At 41.4% G+C, this 20,185-nt stretch overlaps 1 protein-coding gene across 1 annotated transcript in view; it reads right to left on the reverse strand.

Annotated features, from left to right (window-relative positions):
* Positions 1-19,148: 19,148 nt before the first annotated feature.
* Positions 19,149-20,185, reverse strand: part of SORCS3 (sortilin related VPS10 domain containing receptor 3) — a 539,923-nt gene continuing 538,886 nt past the window's right edge. The window contains exon 27 of the mRNA XM_019725085.3: positions 19,149-19,807. Within this exon, the coding sequence (XP_019580644.3) occupies positions 19,743-19,807 (65 nt within the window). The 3' untranslated portion in view covers positions 19,149-19,742. The remainder of the gene's footprint in view (positions 19,808-20,185) is intronic.

Here is a 20,185-nt window from a genome sequence, read left to right on the forward strand (position 1 = left end):
ATCATTTGTGAACCCACTATTAAGTACCAGCTGTATTGCATACATTATTTCCTTTCCTCACAATGCAAGTTAGATATTATACTAAGCACAATTGTTAATTGTTAACAAAGGTTAAACAATTCACCCAAGGCCACCAGCTTAACAACTATCCAATCTGGAATTGGAGCACAGCTTTAGAATTATCTGAAATGCATGTACTTTCCACTCTCAGTAGATTATACAGTCTGTTTGAAGTGATTTTAATATGGTGATGTTTCCTTATTTATAGCACTTCATCAAAACTGTCCACACTACTATCTCTGGCACATTTATAGAGCATTGCAACAGTAGCTGACATCTGGCTGCACAGACCCTTGGTGGATTCCCATAGTCCAGTTTTGGATTTTCAGACTTTAGGTTCAGAATTCAATTTGTCTATCAGAAAGTAATTTGCTAAGTACACAGAATTTGATATATAAATAAGAATTCTAACTTATTATTTATAAGGCTAAGTTGGACCAGAAAACAGAGTGGAATATTGGGCATAATGTCTCATCCAGTCCACAAATATTTATTGTGTATCATGAGGTATGACTAAAAAACACAATGAATGTTTAAATTTAAAAAAAATTATTACAGTAAAAGACATTGCCATTAATCCCCCTCAAAATACCCCCCCTCTCTTCGAACACACTTATCCCACTGTTCTTGCCACTTTCTGAAGCAGTTCTGGAAGTCCTCTTTCATGAGTGTCTTTAGTTGCCTGTTGTGGCTGCCTTGATGTACTGAATCGATTCAAAACATTTACCTTTCATGGTCATTTTGATTTTGGGGAAGAGCCAGAAGTCATATGGTGTCAGATCCTGTGAATAACGATGACAACAGAGCTGGATGAGGACACACCGTAAAGTTTTTATTTGACAGAAATTGATGTACCAGAAGCGATGTATGACACGGAGGCTTTTCATTGTGATCAACAAATATGGTGAATGCTGCTGCCGAGTGCCATCCAACTGAAAAGCAGTGATCTTCAATATGGGAAGCGGTGTGTGACAAGTTTCTACTTGTTTGGTGTAGTCAGTCAGGTGTGAGAGTCAGGTTGACAAAAGGTGTGGCTTAAAGTGTGCCATAAATCAACCTCCATCATGACAATGCTCCATGTCACACATCACTTCTGGTACAACAATTTCTGTCAAATAAACACATTATGCTGTGTCCTCATCCACCTTATTCACCGGATCCGGCCCTGTGTGACCTCTGACTCTTCCCCAAAGTAAAAATGATTCAGGATATTGTGGCAGCCACAACAGCGCAACTAAAGACACTCACGAAGGAGGACTTCCAGAACTGCTTTTAGAAAGAGACAAGAATGATGAGATAAGTGTGTTCAAAGCAAGGGGGAGTATTTAGAGGAGGATTAATGGTAATGTGTTTGTTACTGTAATAATTTTTTACTTAAACATTCACTGTATTGTTTGATCACACCTTGTAGGTGCCAGCAGGGTTCTAGGTGCTGTAGATAAGACAGTAAATATGATTAGGACGGTCCCTGCTCTCATAGCAATGACATTGTCAGTCCTGATGATTTAGATTACTAGTTGGGAGGAAAACAATCACACAAGCTATAAGGTGTTCAGCTTTGACTATGTAGAGTCTGAAGTTTCTATAGGTTAATCAAGAAGACAGTTATATAAACAGTCATGGGGTTGTAAAGTACAACGTAAGTAATATAGTCAGTAATATTACAATAACTATGTATGGTGTCAGGTGGGTACTAACCTTATGAGGGTGATCACTTGTAAGTTACACAAATGTCTAATCACTATGTTGTACACCTGAAACCAAAATAATATTGTACATCAACTTTAATTGAAAAACTTTTAAAAATTAGAGAAAGGTGACATTTCCAGCAGATGCAATGGTGTGCTGAGGCTGGCTCACACCAGCTCTGGAGAGCCAATTGTTAAATTTTCAGTTCTTTTGTGAGCTGGTAGATGTTAACTCGGGAGTTAAAATCAGCCATGATCAGTATATTTATGTCATGGAAATTGGCATATTCAAATCAGAGCCTCTCTTTCCTCTCCCCATGAGAGCCCACTGTGAAAGATTTACTGGCTCACTGTTGGGTAGAGGAGCAGAGGCCCAGATATGTAGACGAGGAGAAAGACTTTGACTCCCTTGGGTTCTACAGCATGTAGTTAAGTTTATGGGGTATTAGCAGGCAGATGGTAGTAAAAGTCTTAGGATAGATACACTAACCTAGGGGAGAGTCATAAAAGCAGATGACTGAGAAAAGAGCTTTTAAAAGTTAAAAAACAAAAACAAAACAAAAAAACAAAAACAAGAGTTAGGCGAGAAGCAAAGGGGGAAAAAAAAAAAAAGCCCCCAAAGAGATTTGAATGCATCAGATTTGAAGTAGCAGGAAGGAGGTTCACAAGGGAAAGTTTAATAGGACATTTCCAGAAGGAAGTGTTCCACTTGGCTGTGTTCATCTTGTTAAATTATTGTCCGAAGATTAGAAAGTGTCCAAGAATTTTGGTGGCTGGGGTGAGGTGAATCGTTCAACTCAGACAAAGCATGTTCAAAGAGTAATGGGAAATGAAGTCAGATGCACAAAGGTGAAAAGTAGGTGGGAACCGAAGTGGAGATAACAAGATACAAAACCTCCAGGACCGGAGGCACTCACCCTCCTGAGATTGATGACACCTAAATCATTGAACTTGGAAGTTCAACCGCTTACCATTTAGGGTAGGTTTTTCTACAGATGGCTAATTTCATTTCCCGCATGTTGAATTCTTCCTAGCGTTCTGCTCAGAAGGTAATCTAAATTTCATGCTTAGGGAGTACCATGAACATATGCTCCAAGAGGGAGTATTTTCTCTGATCATTTTTAACTCATAAAAGATGCAGCAGGCGTGAGGGAGAGGAGGAAAAAGAAAAGAGTATGACACTTACATTGCCTCTCTGGCAGTAACCATCCCATCCTCATCTTAGAGAAGCTGCCTCATCTCTAAGAAACTGAAAGGGATGGTCAAGTTCTGCACCATGCTATCCTGCTATCCAAGTCTCAGCGGATGGGGTGGGGGATGGGAAGCTACTCAGCAGATGGTCATTTCAAAATCTCAACAGAGACAGTGGCTGGCTTGCTCCAAAAGACAAGCTACAATAAACAGATTCTCTATCTCTACAACTTTCCTCTCGGACTCTTTGCTTGAGTCCTTCTTGTTGCAGGAGCATGAACTTGAAGAGCAAGTGAAAATAGGGATGAATATGGGCAGACAGGCAGGCAGGTCGGCAGAGGAAATCAGAGGTGAGAGACCCGATGGTTCCTGTGAGGCAGAGAGAATAAGTTTACCAGTGAGCCTCCTAAGAACTGGAACTTAGAACTGGAAAGTCGGAAACCAAGAACAAAGTCAAACACAAAGGCAATTTACTCAAGATATCAACTCATGATAACAAAACAGTCATAATTAATATAGGCATGGCTTTTATCCAAGATGCTATCTTTTCATGATTACAACTTGATTACCTTCAACAAACATGTATTAAGTTCTTACTCCATACCGAAACACACAGGAAAGAAGGTACAATCTTTACCATCCTCAAATAGCTCTGTCATGTGGGGCGGCCTGCAGGTCTCAGCTCCTGCTCCCCACATAAGAACGCAGGATATGGTGAGGCCAAAAAGGAACACCCACAGAGCCATAAGTAGGGGAGTCATATCACTATATTCTCGCTGGCGGCATCTGCCTCTCTGCAATCCGCTCTTGCTAGCTCAGCCACCATCTTTTTCCTAGCCTCCATTTTCTGCTAGCGTAGCCACAGCAGTTATATTAGTGGCCAATGGCTTACTGGTTACAGCTGACGGCCAACTAGCCACAGCTGATGGTGGCCATTTACTACCTGAGCCAGCACCTTTCTATGTGAGGCCGAGAGCCTGGAAACTGCTTTCTGGGGCTCTGTCCCCACAAGCTCTCAGAGTGGAAAACGGAAAAGAAAAAGCTCTGTGCTAAGACTTCCCCGGAAAAGGCAGAAAACGAATATGGAAAGCAGCAGCTAAAGTCACAATTTGGGGGCAGAGAATTTCTCAATTATTGAAGGGCAGTGGATTTTCTATCAGCAGACGGAGGGCAGCTCAGACTCAAAAAGCTGAGCACAGAGGACTTGCAGCTTATTGTGGTTAGAACCATTGCTTCATCACTTCAGACAATGATATTTCGCCTACTTGACAGGCTGATTGGTTTCTCTCTGCTCCAGAGCCATAGTCTAAACACTACCTCTGGGTTCTACCAAGAGGAATATGTTGATTTGGCTTGGTGAATTCCTATAAAATCAAAGACGTTTTTCTTCACTGACAGCCCCAAATCAAGTCACAAGACTAACACAAGCCAAATGCACCCAGATGAGCACCTGACAAATGAGACTGATTATCTCATGTCATCCTCAATCAGTACTATGAAGTCCCTACTATTATTATTCATATTTTGAGATGAAAACAAAGGAAATTAAGTCTTAGCTTTATGTCACTTGCCAAAGTCACCCGCCAGAGGTGACAGATGAGACCCAGTTCTATTTCCATGATCTTCATTATTACACTATGCAGAAGGCATCGTACAGATGACTTCTTATCCAAATGAACACATACCATTGGCAGTAGTAAGACAATCAATAGTCCAAGTTATACATTCACTGATCGCTCTCAGAGGAGTCATTGCCTTTGGGAAGGACAGCTGTAAAGAGCCACCTGGAAAAGGTGGATTTAATTAAATGAAAGATAATGTTTGAGTGCATATTCAATTTTCAATTTCTTTATAACATCAAGGTGCCAGATTATATCTTCCATACACACACATACAAATATGTGTGTGTGTGTGTGTGTGTGTATGTGATATATTGAAGAAAAAAAAAAAGACATCCACAGGACTTATAGCAATTGTTATTGGGAATGATGAGCTGATCCTACTTAATTAGCAATAATTGAACGAGGTAATATATGGCAGTGTTTTCTTTGGCAAACAGAGATGGTGGAAACTTGTAATTAGCAAGAAAATCCCTCAAGTTGTGGCTCATGTCCCCTCTCGCCAGGCAAGGGTTCCATGAAAGCAGTGTGCAGTGACAAAAACACTGAGGTAAACCATGAAGCAGTCCTCCAGTGCTGGGAGGGAAGAAGGACAGCCAGTATTCACTTAGTATTGACTGGAGGGAGGAAGAGGAAAAATATGTAAGACTTCCATTCACACACCAGATGTTTCCATTATACAAACACTTTCAAGAAAGCTCAGCTTATGGATGATCATAATTATTGAGTTTGAGGGCTTAGCAACCACGGAAGAAAATTCCACAGAAGAGAGGACTGCCTTCTAAGACCTAGTGCTATGACAGGCCCTGGTGCTCTAGCCTTGGTTATGGTGGTGGGGGTGGGGGTGTCCAGCCTTCTGTGTATCCCACTGGACACACAAGAAACCATTGCCCTCCATCTCCCAGAAGTCCTCAGCTCTGGCTCACTACTGGACACCAGGACTGTAGCACGCAGCTATCTGTGTTTGTGGGTAGTTGGGGAGATGATTTTCCTGCTCCTTGAGATATTACATTGAGAACGACATAACTGTGTCTTACATATCTCCTATCTGTAAGTGCTAAGGATTTAAATCCTAAGGATTGGGATCTTGTTTTGTGATCTGAATACCATGGGATGGTGTCTTAGGTTGGGTTCCTTAGAAGCAGACCATGAGACAGGGATTTGGGCCATGTAATTTACTGAGTGTCCAAGGGAGAAAAAAAGAAGATGTATGAAGTGGGAGAAAGAGTCGAGCAAGGATGCAGTCTCAGGTTAAGTTTGGTTTGGACTTGATCCCCAGGGTCCTCCGGAGCATACATTGCACCACAGACTTGCCCCATCAAGGCGTAGGGGTTGGGGTGTTACTTCCAGGAGAAATGGGCAGGAGCAGCTGTGAGACATTAGCAGCCAACACTCACAGATGCTAGTGTTGGGTGTACTGCTGCAAAGAAGTGCAAATCCAAGCATAGGGAGAAGCCAGGAAATTGCCTTCATACTCAGCAATTTGTTGTGGCAGCTTGGAGCCAGTATATTAAATTCATTACAGGACGAGGTCTCTCATATGATACGTACAATTACCTGATAAGATATAGAGGGCAGACATAATTTCTAGTCAGTACAGACTCCTACATCCTAGCAGAGGAAATGTGCCACGAGAGACTGAATTGTTAGTCTAAGTAAGCCAGACAATATGAGAAGAGTTGGAACTAGAATCTAGGACATCTGACCTCAAGTTCTGTGTCCTTTCTGCTACATCTCTCTGTCTCTTACCTCTCTCAGGGTAAAGCATGAGAAAAGTCCAATGATAACAGCAAGCATGTAGATAGCAGAGCAAACGAATGCTGTAGGAAGCAGGGAAGGGTGAGAAGACTTGAGAAGCCTTGTTGAGGGAGCCACATCTATGCTGGGTCTCTCCCATGTGGTTAGGATTTAGAAGAATGGCTGGATGAGCACTTCCCAGGCTCTGCTCAGGTAGTACAGAGACCAGAGTGATTGGGGTACTTCTGGAAAACAGCGTGTGGATCAAGCTGGAGAGAGGCTAGATTTGTACCAGCAATATGGAGCTGCATGTCTGTGTTGGGAAGAGGGTCCTCAATCACTGTGGCTTGTCTTTCCCTTCACTCATCTCCCACGTGGCTGTTCAAGTACTCACCCTACTCGCTTCTCTGGCTTCAAAATTCGATTTCAGGGTCTAGTTGTATTAACTTCTGAATAAGTGGTCCTAGACAGTGGAGAGCTGCATAAAATCGCCTTCTGTCATCAGATGAAGTGGAATAAAGTCCTTTTGTCTCAATATTCAGTTTCTATGAAGTAATGGTAGGATTTAATAGAATTTAGATGGTTTAGGAGAGGCCCAAGTATTCAAAAATGCCCAACTTTTGTCTCAAACACTCCTCCCCAAGAGGTTTCCAAGAGTCTCAGGGTAAAGGACAAAGGAAAACAAATTGCCACCTTCTTGTTCCTAAGACCCGGGCCATAAACCCTGTTGCAGAATGTTTTGAGAAACCTGAATGATACACGTGACCCAGCGTAGATATTTATGAGGCCTCTTCACCAACCTGGGAGTTCCAATGAAATCAGAGCATGTGATGGCTCTGTCTAGCTCATGAAAATATAGAAAAGTGCAAGAATGCATACAAAAGAAAACTCCCCTTTTTTGCTGAGACTGGCGCACACCATAGCGGCACGGTAATCCCAATCACTAGCAAAGGAAACCCTGTGGATGTCCTGGAATCTGAGCAATGGGATCACTCTCTCTCTCCTCCTTCAAAGAGAAGCAGAGGCAGGGATATCAGTGGGAAGTAACTTGTTAATAGTGGACCAACAGGCTGTGAGATTGAAAGACTTGTATGAATTAACGTATCTAATAATAATAAAGTTAAAAAATATGGACCAGAATAGCATGCTCATAGCATACAACCCAGATTCACTGTAGAGAGTGAATCTGGTACATTTTGATGAAGAAGGAAGAGTTAAGGAAAAGAAATGAATCACGGGACCTGGCAGTGGATGCTGATTGCTAAGGATGATGAACCATTGTGTAATGTTGGTCCCCACACAGATACTCTGCTTATTCCAACCGCTATCCTGTTGCCTGCATCTTTATCTTATTTTTAGGAATGAGTCTATGGAATGGGCTGGAAGGATTCCTCTCCAAAAGATATATCTACCCAGAACCTGTCAGTGTGACAGGTTTCTTACTTGGAAAAGGGATTTTTGCAGATATAACTGAGGATCTTTGGATGAGATCATTCTGAATGAACTGAATAGACCCTAAATTCAATGAGACGTCTCTTTATAAGAAAGGAGAGAACACACAGAGAAGTCATATGAAGACAGAGACAGAGATTGCAGTGATGCCTCTACAAACCAAGGAATGCCAAGAATCGCCAGCAGCCACCAGAATTTAGGAGAGAGGCAGGGAACAGGGTCATCCTTAGGGCCTCCAGAAATTACCAGCTCTGCCGACATCTGATTTCGGACTTCTGGCCTGAGAACTGTGAGAACAAATGTCTATTGTTTTAAGCCACCTGGTGTGTGGTAATCTGTCATAGCGATTTAGGGGACTGACACAGCCTGTTAGGGGCTGCTCTTGGAAACCCTCTTGACAATAGTGTGAACAGATGAGTCACCAGGCTGCCCCAGCTCAGGTACCTCCACTGTGAGGGAACAAGTCAGCCAAACAGTGTTATAATCTGCATTGAAACTTGAGAGTTCCATAGTCTCCCCCGGGCCACTGACCCCACGTAGAAGCTTCCGCCCTCAGCTCACAGGCAGCATTGCAGCTCAAATACATCTGATTAAACCCGCCTCAAGCACATCTTGAGGCCCCTGGGAAATATACTCAAATGACAAAGCTGTTCTCCTTTTGGCAAAGGTCTTTATCAAGCAACACAGAATATATTTTCAGTCATTCCTATCTCACAATGAAGAGATAAACCCTATTAGTGTGTGTTCACTGAGAAAGGGAAACACACACAAAAAACAAAAAAGACGCAAAACGCCACGGCTTGGCTTGGTAGCCCCAGGGACTAGCCAGGGCTTTGAGCCTTCATGAATCTTAGCAGTAGCCAGCAAACTGTAATTCAGTCTTTTTAACGCCATGATATATATTTATGTCAGAGACTTTAAGATAAGGAAAAGACTTTTGTGAAAAATGAAACTTCTGATGAATAACTCAGAGGACGCTGAATAATATACAAATATTGCTTTCCCCTCAGTCAGAGAGATTCCAAATCCTGCTGCGTTTGCATCCCTGTCACTGCCATTCTTTTATAAGGAAAACAATTTGGAAGAGGAAAGAAAAGAAACCTTGGCATTTGGGGCAGGAGGAGGGAGGAGTGGTGGGAGAGATGAGGGAGAGGTGGAGAGTGGAAAGGCCGGGAGAAAGAAGGGAGGAAAAAAAACTCAGCATATAATCACTGAAAGTTCCTAAATGATGCAGGGAAATTGGCACATTGTTGATAATAACCATAATAACAAAGTTAATGATAGGCTCTGGGAAGGACCTTGCTTGGTCTCGGATTTGTTATAATGAAAAGGAGCTGTTCAGCTGGCAGGCATGGCTGCATTGAGCAATGTGGCATTTATCCTACAACAGCTCACCAGTCACGTGACGGCCCTGACCACTTGTCTCCTGCACTGTCCCAGCCCTCATTTTGCCTCTGCAAAATTATTGGCATCTTGGCTCTTTTCTGACTTGGCAAAAGAACAGGTGTAAACATTCGTGGGGTGGTGGGGTTGGTTTAGGGGCTCATTTTACTAAACTTGTTTCATTGTTTCCTGTACAAGGGAGGGGAGGCAGTTCTGGGTTGATGGATTGGCTGGAGTAGGGCCCATGTGGCCGAGGGGGCAAGGAGCCTTGGGGAGTCTGAGCCTTCCTACACTTCTGTCTGCAAGGAGCCTTGTGGGGTCTGCCATACAGATGTCTTAGGAAATTGCAGAGGAAGGGTGGAGGCAAAGGGATGGTTCATTTATGCCAAACCTATTATATGTTTTCTATTTATTATTATTTTCTTCATAAGAACAAAAGGGAAAATTGAGGCTTGGGGAGATTAGAGATTTACCCAAAACCACGAAGCAGAAGCTGGCACTGAACCCAGACCTCTAGCTTTTCAAAGGCTAAATCCTTAGGGCAACATCATGCTCCTGCCGCCAAAGGTGGAGGCAATGCTCTAGATGAGTCTGGGGTAGGAAGCGATCCCTTAATTCTGAGAGCTCAGAGTGGGAGAGACCTCATTTGAAGGAAGGAAGGTTGCATGATACAAAGATAAACACGTAAAAACTATAGTCTGTCAATGGAAAAATTGTTTCGAGAGCAGACTATTTTCGAAAGCTGGGAGGGCTAGTTTGAGCCCCACCACTCGATGTCTCTCCACTGGGTGATCTCATCCAGGCCTGTGGCTTCCAGAGTCCCATTCTGAACCTTCAGGCATCACCCTGTTTCAGAGTGTCAGGTAGGTGCTAAGGCTCAGGGAAGACGTTCCTTCAGCTAAGTTCTTCACTTCACAGTGCATGCAGAATTGCCGGCCATGTTCGATAACCACTTGAAACCTTAATTTGTGTTGTTCTGTTCCAATGTTTGTTAACAATGGCAAATTACTTAGGATGGGACGTTGCCAGCAAAATTGTGAAACACAAAAGTGTCTCTACTTTTGTGAAAGGAGTAAGACAAAAGAGTAGCCGAGAGCAACATAAAAGCCATTTCCTTTGCCAAGAATCTTGAGTAATGATTTCCTGCATCTTTAATACTCATTGTGAAGGACCTAAGTAATTATAGTTTCTTTTTCCATTTGTAAAGACCAATAAACCATTCTCTAGCAGATATTATGCTACTACAAGTCTATTTTAAAATTATTATCCATCTTTGACCTATGAATGTTCCTATTTTAACGATGCTTAATAATCAGTACTGCCAAACAATCTCATTATGCTTTTTTGAAGTTTATTAAAAAGGACTCTAGTGAAATACCCGGAAATCCACTAGATCTCGAACACAATTATGGACATTTGATGTGACTTTTACTTTCTTCTTTATTGTTTTAAATTATGAAATGAATATATGCTCATTATATTCATTTATAAAGTTGGAATAGTATTGAAAATACAAACTTTGTCATGGACAGATTAGAAAACCAGCATTTTTCTAAATTCAACTCCTGATGTTTTATTTATTTCATAGTTGTCTTTCTAGCCCATTTTCCACCCTCCCTCCATCCCTATTCATCCTCCAGTTCTGCCACTTCTTCAAAACTCTTATCACTTTGCCAGAGAGAGACGGGAAAAAAAAGATTCTAGATGGAAAAAACTGTGTGAACAAATTCCAACGTTATTAATGCCTAGTGTAAATATACTTTCCTGTTATAATTCTTCCTTAACTCTCACCACCAGCCTAATTACTCCTCTCCACCCTTCTGTTACCTTTCTCAAAATTATCAAAGCACTTTGTTTCTTCAAAAAGTGTGACAGAAAATAGAATGCTTACAAGAATGCTCTTTAAATTATAGTTTCCACCAAGCAAAGGCAGGGCTTACATATTTGTCCCCGGACTTCTAACACCTAACACAGTACCAGGCACTTATGTTCTTAGTTTATGCTCAATAAATAGTGAAAGAATAGTGATTTTACAAGTTACTCGAAAGGTTATTATAGTGAACATTCATCCTTAGTCTAGCATCCATTGTACCTTCATAACCACTCACGTATTGCCTTTGGTGGTGGTGGAGGGATAACTTTTCTCCTCATGCCTCTAGTCTAAGTGGAATAGTAAATTCAAATGCCTCCACTCCCATTTCAAAAGCTAGAGCCACGCTTACAAGTCTATCCCCCACATGGTTTTCCTCACTGCTTAGTTTTCTAAGGCTGTGATAGCAAGTACCACAGATTGGGTGGCTTAAACAACAGAAATGTATTTTGTCACATTGTGGAGACTGGAAGTCAGAAATCAAGGGGTCCGCAAGGTTGGTTTCTGAGGCCTCTCTCCTGATAGATAACCATCTTCACCCAGTGTTTACATGTTCTTCCCTCTGTACCAGTCTGTGTCCTAATTTCTTCTTATGAGGATATCAGTCAAATTGGATTAGTATGAACCCTAACAGCCTCATTTTAACTTAATTACCTTTTTAAAGTCCTCATTCCCAAATTCAGTCAGTCACATTCTGAGGTACAAGAGGTTAGGGCTTCAACATATGCATTTTAAGGGGACACAGTTTAGCGCATAACACTAGTATCACGCAGTGAGCATGTCATCTAAACTTTCCCAGCTGGGAAATTTATCTGGAATTTTGAATCTTTAGTAAGATAGGGATAGAAGAGATGATTAGAGTTCATTCATTCCAGAGGAGACCTTCTGTAGGATGCTATATGCCAGAAAAACATTCCTATGTTTCCTGATTCTCATCCCTCCAAAGCTAGCTTACCTTCTGCCTCTTTCCAAGCTGTGTTCTCCAAACTTGAGTTGAATCCATGTGCTCCTAAAACCTTCCCATAAATTCCTTTTTGCTTGAATTAACCAGGATCAGTGTCTATTTTCTTATTAACTGATACTATATATATATAGCATCTAAAGCTATGCTCACTGACCTTGACTATGTAGGAGTCCACTACCCCAATGAGAGTCCCTCAGAAGACTCCAAGGCTGATAGGGGATCTCCATAAACAGCTTTTAGGCTCAAAGAATTAGATTTCCATCCATAGGTCATGGTCTGAAAGGGAAAAAACAATCCAAGGGTAAATGGAACATGGACACATCTCTGACTTTATGCTCCCTCTGAATTTTAAGTTAGGATGACTGTAATATCCTGGCTTGCTTGAGACAGTCCTGTGTCATGCTTGTCTTTCCAGAGTAATTATTAATAGTGTTCCACTCTATGTCCCAGTTTGGATAAAAAATGATACGGTTACCCTACATGACGTGGGTTTTGATCATTGATGTATTCCTAGTATCCAGAACAGAGCCTGACAGAGAACAGGTTTTCCATAAATATTTTTTGAATGAATGAATGAAAGGGTTCTTGCCCCATTATCAGCTACAGATGCACGTTTAATTATTTATTTTTATTCTCCCTGATGTCACTTGCTGGGTCTAAATCATTAAGCCAAGAGGCTTTGGAAGGATAGCATCTTGTTATGGAGAACGCTTAGAAAGGAGACATGTGTTTGGAGACCTACCATTTTCCTGTTAGCACCCATTCAAGTGGTGGCTGCCTCTTTAAAAGGGATGCATTTCAAGGCAAGGTGTGAAGTCCACCTGTTGTTGGAAAGTCTGCCAAGATCTATCTCCACTGGGCTCAGAGCTCTTACTCTTCCTACCTGCCCATCCCCACCTATTGCCTGGCTGAGGCTCCAACTTGTTCAGCAGGCAATCAACATTCCACTAATCAGGAGGCACAAGGCAGAGCATTGGATGATTAGCTCGTGATGAGCACATGCTGCCTAGAGTTGTCTTGCTACCATTATAAATAGTTTAGAAATCTTGGGAGCATTAATATTTTCCCCTCACAGAAGAGAACCTGTGAGAGAAATTGACAGGTTGAAATGAGAGTATGTCAAGTGGAGCTTTGTAATTGACAATGATTAACTCTATTTCTCTAGACTCATCTCTTCTCTCTTCTTCCCTTGGGGTCCCTCTCTCAAAATGTCCTCGATGCCAATGGAAAAAGCCCAACAATCCTCTAATTGAACCATAAGATTGTGCAAGGTCAGTGCAAGCACATCATTCTGGTGCTCCAAGGACCAGGTGTGCTGTTTATGGAGACAATTTTATGCTTCCCAGGTGATTCTATCTAGAAACCAAGAAAGACAGATTAGTGACAAGAAAAACAATTCTGTCCTGTTTCTCTTACTTCTGCACAGCCTCCTTTCTCTTCCTATCGACCATGCTTGGACACAATGTTAATTGCAGCCTCTTCTTGGAAGACTGATTTTAATAACCCTTTGCAAGGGAGAATAAGCACCAAAAGACCCTACATCATAAGAAGAGGCTTCTGGGAGAGGCTCCAGGGAGGAGAAGTAGGGCTTTCTTGGTGGGGAGAAATCCCTGGGGCCTAGGGATTTCTTCAGCACACGGGACACTTTGGGCACAGATATTTCAGCTGAGCAGGTCTCTGTTCTTCAGGGACCAGACCACATGCTTTCTCAAGAGCAAGTTACGGAAGGCTCCACTTTATCTGGTTCATTTCTAATAGCTGCAAACAGCGCCATTCCCCAGAGACTAAGCCATAATGACAGATGGCATGTGTGCTTGTCATGATCTATTTTCCTCTGTCTTTCCTGGCATTTTGAAAAGAATCTCAATGTTGTGTTCACTCTCTGAAAGAGCTCTCCTTGACCTGTGACCAGAATCGAAGGCAAGAAACCATGTCCTCGGTACCTCCAGATATATAAAAGGTATATATATATATATCTTGAGATATATATTGAGAGATATATATATTGAGATATATATATAGATATAGATATAGATATATTTCTTTTTTTTTGCAAATAATTTTTTATCTGATTATTTTTCAATGTGTAAAGATGTAGGAACTCAAGTCAGTGACCCTCAGAGGGCCTTTGAGGGACCCCAAAACCTGGAACTGCAAACATCATCATCAAAGCTTCATACCAGAAAGGGGAGTCAACAAGAAGCAAGTTATAAATACTGGAGCCTCAAAGCATAAACAAGCAAAGCCGAACTATTCTTGTCCCAGCAGCATGGCTGCCTCCAGAGCATCACTACATTTATCAAGGAGGAGCATGTTTCAGAACCCGAGAGCCTTCAGTCTATTTTTATGAGGCATTTCTGGCAGTCCTGATTAGAAGCGTCCATGTCTTATCTCTTCCATATGGTCCACGGAAAATTAAACCGGTTGTATTTATAAAACAAAATAAAAAAAGGCAATAAAATGGAATCAAGATGTCAATAGTGGATTTTAACCCAAATTCTCTTCCTTGTGAGGGGGAGCTGAGGGAGATGTCTCTCCAGATAATTCTGAATTATATCCCTGGAAGTACAGCCCTAGGTGAGAGATTAGGCAGATCATTTTTACAACTTGAGACCAGGGAGGTCAGAGGGAAAGGATGCAGCACAACAGAACTAGAGCTTCTCAGAGTCAATTCATCATGTGTCAGGCCCTCATCATTTTGTGTGTGTTTACCCAAATTATCTCATTTCATCTGGGGTCCATCCCTGTGAGATAGATATCATTGTGGTCAATTTATAGATAGAAAAATTGGATACTGATTATGTCATTTTACCCATCTGAGCCTCAGATAATTAAAAAGTAATGGATACAAGTTTTATTGAGACTTTTAGTCTCTGAATAAATTGAACTCTGGCCAGGCTCTCCTCCCCTCCGCCCTATTTTTTTGTATACAATGTCCCTCTGAATGAACCAATATCTCATCATGATATATGGTCTGAAAACATAGAGGCAAAGAGCATTTTAAAGGGCACTCTGCTACTGTACAGTTAATGGTAACGAAAATAAGTTTAAAGGATGCCATAGTACTTTGAGAGGGAACTGTTGGGCTACATCTGGTCTCCTTTGGCAGTACTGTTGGAGCAGGTCAGAGAATTTGGCGGGATCTGGTGTGTGTCAGGATGAGGCATCCTCATCGCTTATGTGTGTTCTCTGGCCTTCTTCCTGTTGAACAAGGCCAACCACTTTAGAGCAACACAGCATGTGAAGCCGGGGCCTGGCAGCTGTCTACTGAGCAGCCTGACTTCCGTCCAGTGAGGGAAGTAAGGGCATCAGGCCATGGGCTACTAAACAAGTGGGTCAGGAGGGTAACAGGATGTGGATGGATGTGAACTACTGAATAATGAGCACACTTGGGAAGTTAGAATCTAAACCATTCTGGACATTGTAAACATGGGAGCCATATTGGCATAACCACCGGCTCCCCACTGACTCTCAATGATGTGCAGTTTAGTCAGCTTTGCATTTGTTAGGGAATGGTATGGTGGAAAGAAGACATGGATTCTAGCTTCAGCTCTGCACTAGTTTGCTGTGCAACCTTAGAGAAGTCACTTTCGTCTCTGAGTCTCAGTATATCCCTTTACAGAAGAAGAGAGTTCTCCTAAGTACAGCCCATAGGAGCCATCTCTCAATCATTTTGGAATTGACCATGTGCTTTTCAGACCTCTGGAAAGCGAAACGAGCCAGTGAGGCAGGCCTTAAGTGCTTTCCTTTTACAGATAAGGAAATCGTGGTCCAGAATTACTTGCTGAAAGTCAGAGATCTCCTAATTCCTGGCTTAATATTCTTTCCAAAGTACAATCCATCACCACCTTAATTCACAGTGTGTTTCTGTTCCAGATAACTCAATTAGATGACTCTCTCAGAGTTGCAGCTGTTGCCCAGAAGGAAATGAGCAAATTTGGAAGCTGTTCTCACTTCTGTAAATTAGGTGCCTGTATCATGGTGACAGAAGCCAGGGCAGGTGACTTTTACTCACTCTCCCTGAACTATTTCAGTAGCAGATAGAGCAGTTATCCTCAAACATCAGTGCACATGAGAATCCTCAGAGAATCTGCTTACTGTGCTGATAGCTAGGTTCCAGCTCCAGAGTGCTTCCGAAGGCTTACTTATCAGGTCTAGAAATGCCTTAGAGAAGATAATTCTGATGCAACGTCTTCACTCTGGTGAGACACACTAGTTACAAAGGTAGTCACACTCTCTGCCATCTGCCTTTGCCCGTCTACTACTGAGAAATCTGACAGACATATGCTGGTGCTGGATACAGAGACTATATTCCTAGCACGGCTTAGCCTGAATGAACCAACTAACTCATACTGTTTTACCACTTGATTTCACTTTTATCCTTTTTAATCTGGTGGAGCAATTTTATCAACCTGACATAAAATTAACATGGGAAGAACTCAGATTCCATTGGAAAGCAAAAACTAATGCATGTAGAAAATTCACCTTTGACGGGATAAGAATATTAGACACTTTACACTATTTGTGAAACTCAAAACTATTAAAAAATCCCTTAAAGACGTACAGGTACTTTATGTTATAAACCACTAATTAGACTGAGAAAACCAACTACTTCTTTTAGAGGTACCATAAGTGACTCCTCAATATTTAAGGAAGGTACTTATATAATGAAAATTTGTTTAAAAGGTGAGTATAACTCAAGAAAACTTATACCAAGAAAAATTTGTAATTTGTTAAATAGATTCACAAATAAAAAAAGCCCACCTTTGTTTAATCTTACATGTTCAATTTGAGTCCAACATATATGATTCCTCCAGAATAGCCAGTTAGTATGCAAAGCGTGGCAGCAAATTATTGACCAAAGCTTTCAGGTTTCTCGGATCTGTGGAAATTCATCATATATTTTGAAACACTAAGAAAACTAAAATATCCAGCTCTTATTCTAGATATTTACTTCACATTCCCTTATTACCTAACATGGAGAAGAGACACTCACTCACTCTTCCAAATTTCTTACTCAGCACAAGCAAGAGAAGGAGATGTTACAGGTGTGATTCATCAAACAGCATGAAAATGGTGAGAGAGAGAGAGAGAGAGAGAGAGACAGAGAGACAGAGAGACAGAGAGACAGAGAGAGAGAGAGAGATTTCCTGCTGATTTCCTCTCTTGTTTTTATTACTCCTTCTGAAATCTTCAAGACCTGAGTTGAAATTCCAACTCTACCACTCACTGGAAGCTGAGGTCACAATCAAGTCCAAGCACTTACCCAGACATCTGCTTAGAAGTCCTGGCCACAAACATTGGGATGGGAAAGTTAGATATTGATTCAAATGTGCCATCTAATGAGGGTTCCCCAGGGTGGCCATAGTAAATGAACAAGTAGAATAGATCGAACTATTGTTCTAAATCCTTCATGCCCTTCCTAGATTGGAATTACCTATCCACACCTTTTATCATGTAACTCAGTAGTGTCTTACACCAGAGTAGTCAGAGTCTGTTTCCCTCGTCCTTTGATGTTGGACATGGCCATGTGGTTTGCTTTAGTCCGTGAAATGTAGGCGATAGGTAAATAGAGTGACCACTTTGAGTCAAGGCATTAGAGGCATAGGGTATTTTGTCGGCCTGACTTGGAATTCTGCAACCCACCATGAAAAAAACATACCCTGGGTAGCTGCTGGTCTCGGAATGATGACAACTCATGGAGCAGACTTGAAGCAACTGAAGCCTGCATCCAAACTAGCCCAGGTGAGCCTGGTCAGTCCCAACTGAGCTCAGCCAAATCACAGCCAACCTGAAGACTAAGTGCAAAACATAAATATCTGTTGTTATAAGCTATTGAGATTTTTTTTTTTGCCATGTAGCATTATTATAGCAATAGTTGACTGACATAATAAAGAAAACTGCCCAAAGAGAGAAATCTCTGACAACTATATAGCTTTGATGTACAAAAATACATTTATTTTCAACAATTTCAAAACCACTGTCTTTTTTTTTACAGTAGAAATATTCAAATGGAACAATAAAACCAAGAACAGTATATGTACATATACTGTATATATAGATATGACTCATGCATTTGTATTCCAGTGTTTAGTACAAGTATTGCAATTGTCTGCCCCATTTAACCCTCGAAACAAAAAAGCAGGATCTTTAGAAATACTCCTAATCTTGATCTATGCTGTAGCCAGTAATATTTCTGTAGATCACATTCTCTCAGTGTCTCACAGAGAAAAATGTGAACATCCCACAAGTATTAACAGGTACAAAATTGGCCTTTCCTCCCATATATACAGTATATCATTTTCTAAAAGTGTGCACAGGCTAAGCCTGGGGGAAAAAAAGGTTACAGCATGGCTTAAAGTGACCCTATTGAAACCAATTGATGTGTGTAAATGAGTAAAGTGGCTGGGGTACTGGAAAAGAGAACACTGGCTTTGAAAGTCAGTCACTCAAGAGGTAAGAACTATCTTAAGGGAACTGAAGGCAGACATTTGCCTTTAAGGAAGTTGTGTACATCTGACAAGCAAATAGCACAGCTTTGCTAAAATCATCTTTGACTAATTTCATTAAAGACTAGACCCCTATTTGGCCTGCAGGGTTTGCATGGGCTCATGGTTCCACAAATGTCACCTCCCTCCCAACCTCTCTAAGTCCTCTTATGCCAAGAGGCACTCACTGGGCCTAACCTAGTGCCCAGGGAACTTTTCTGAGCTAAGAATAGCCCAAGAATTCCCTAGGAGCACAATACGTTTCCTTGGACTCCAACCAGAAAGCAGACCAGTGTCATCTTTAGATCCATGGCATGGCTTTGTTAGAGAAACCGTTTTCTCAGGCTGATAATATCCTCAACCTTTTCTTTTGGGAGGGGAAGCCTTGTACCCCCATCTGGATCTCAGTTTGAAGTCTCTAGCGGGCTTCATCTTGCTACTTCTCCCATGTCACTGATGGAACAAAAAGACCTCCATGTTCTACCATGTCACCATAGTCCTTCCCTTACCACTTGTCCAACGGAAGCCCTCCCCCTCCCCCCTTATATATATAAGTAGAAAACAGCTATGTCATGGACACAGAGATGCAAGAGTTAATTGTGACAGACAACTGGAGAGCATCCAGAACCCAACACGTCAAGCAGTCCTGGGGGTTGGTCAGCTCTGAGGGTGAGTGCATAAGCCAACACACACATCTTTCTTTTTTCTGTTTTCTTTTTTACTAAACATTAAATTATTTCTTAAGAAATAAAAAGTTATTTACATTGTAATTATATACAATAAGCCATCAGTAGCCTCGCTATTGACATGCACGAGGCAGGGCCTTTCATAAAGGTGTGCACGCTTTCTGCAGCTAACGTTCACTCCCCATCAACCTACCTCCTGCAGATCTAACTGGGAAATGGTTTATGTTTTAAGTGTGTGTGCCAGGGGAAGGGGACGGGATAGAGAAATGGGAGGTTAATGAAAAGCTAACCCAACTTTAAAAATAAAGAGAAAGAGAGAAAACAAGGAAAAAGAGAGTCATTGCACTATTAATGGCAGAAAAAAAGCAAAAAGACCATGGGAAGATGTATACTTTTCCCATAGCACAAACACAGCCATTTATCTTTTTTGTCTCATTTTAATCAGCTAAGAATCCCTTTGCCTCCCAAAACTAAGCATCTGCCTGCTATTTATGAAGGGGCCCTTGGTAAACAAAGGTTAAAAAAGACATTTTCATAATAATAGTAATAGTAATCATCAAAAATAAAAAGTCAGAAAGATGGTGGACCGCGTGGCTTGTCGGTATTAAACACTAGTGCAGTTGGGGATCTCCTTTGTGCTTTCACTGTTTGCAATGGTGGCAATGCTTCCTGCAGGGGAGAGAAGACAGGAAAAAAGGGTGTAAATTTCACAAAGGCAGGGATCTTTTTTGCTGTTGTTTAATTTACTGCTAAATAAAAAATCCACCTTGAATAGGTGCTTACTATGTTATTTATTTCATAGGGCACCTGGATATTCCATCCTACCGTGTTTCCCTGAAAATAAGACATAGCCGGACCATCAGCCCTAACACATCTTTTGGAGAAAAACTTAATATAAGACCCAGTCTTATTTTAATATAAGATGGATATAATATAATATAATACTAGGTATAATATAATACTGGGTCTTATATTAAATTTTGATCCAAAAGACACATTAGAGCTCATGGCCTGGCTAGGTCTTATTTTCGGGGAAACACGGTATTA

This window comes from Rhinolophus sinicus, chromosome 15 (assembly GCF_057876585.1).
Source record: "Rhinolophus sinicus isolate RSI-liver-muscle chromosome 15, RSI-T2T, whole genome shotgun sequence".
Taxonomy (NCBI): domain Eukaryota; kingdom Metazoa; phylum Chordata; class Mammalia; order Chiroptera; family Rhinolophidae; genus Rhinolophus; species Rhinolophus sinicus.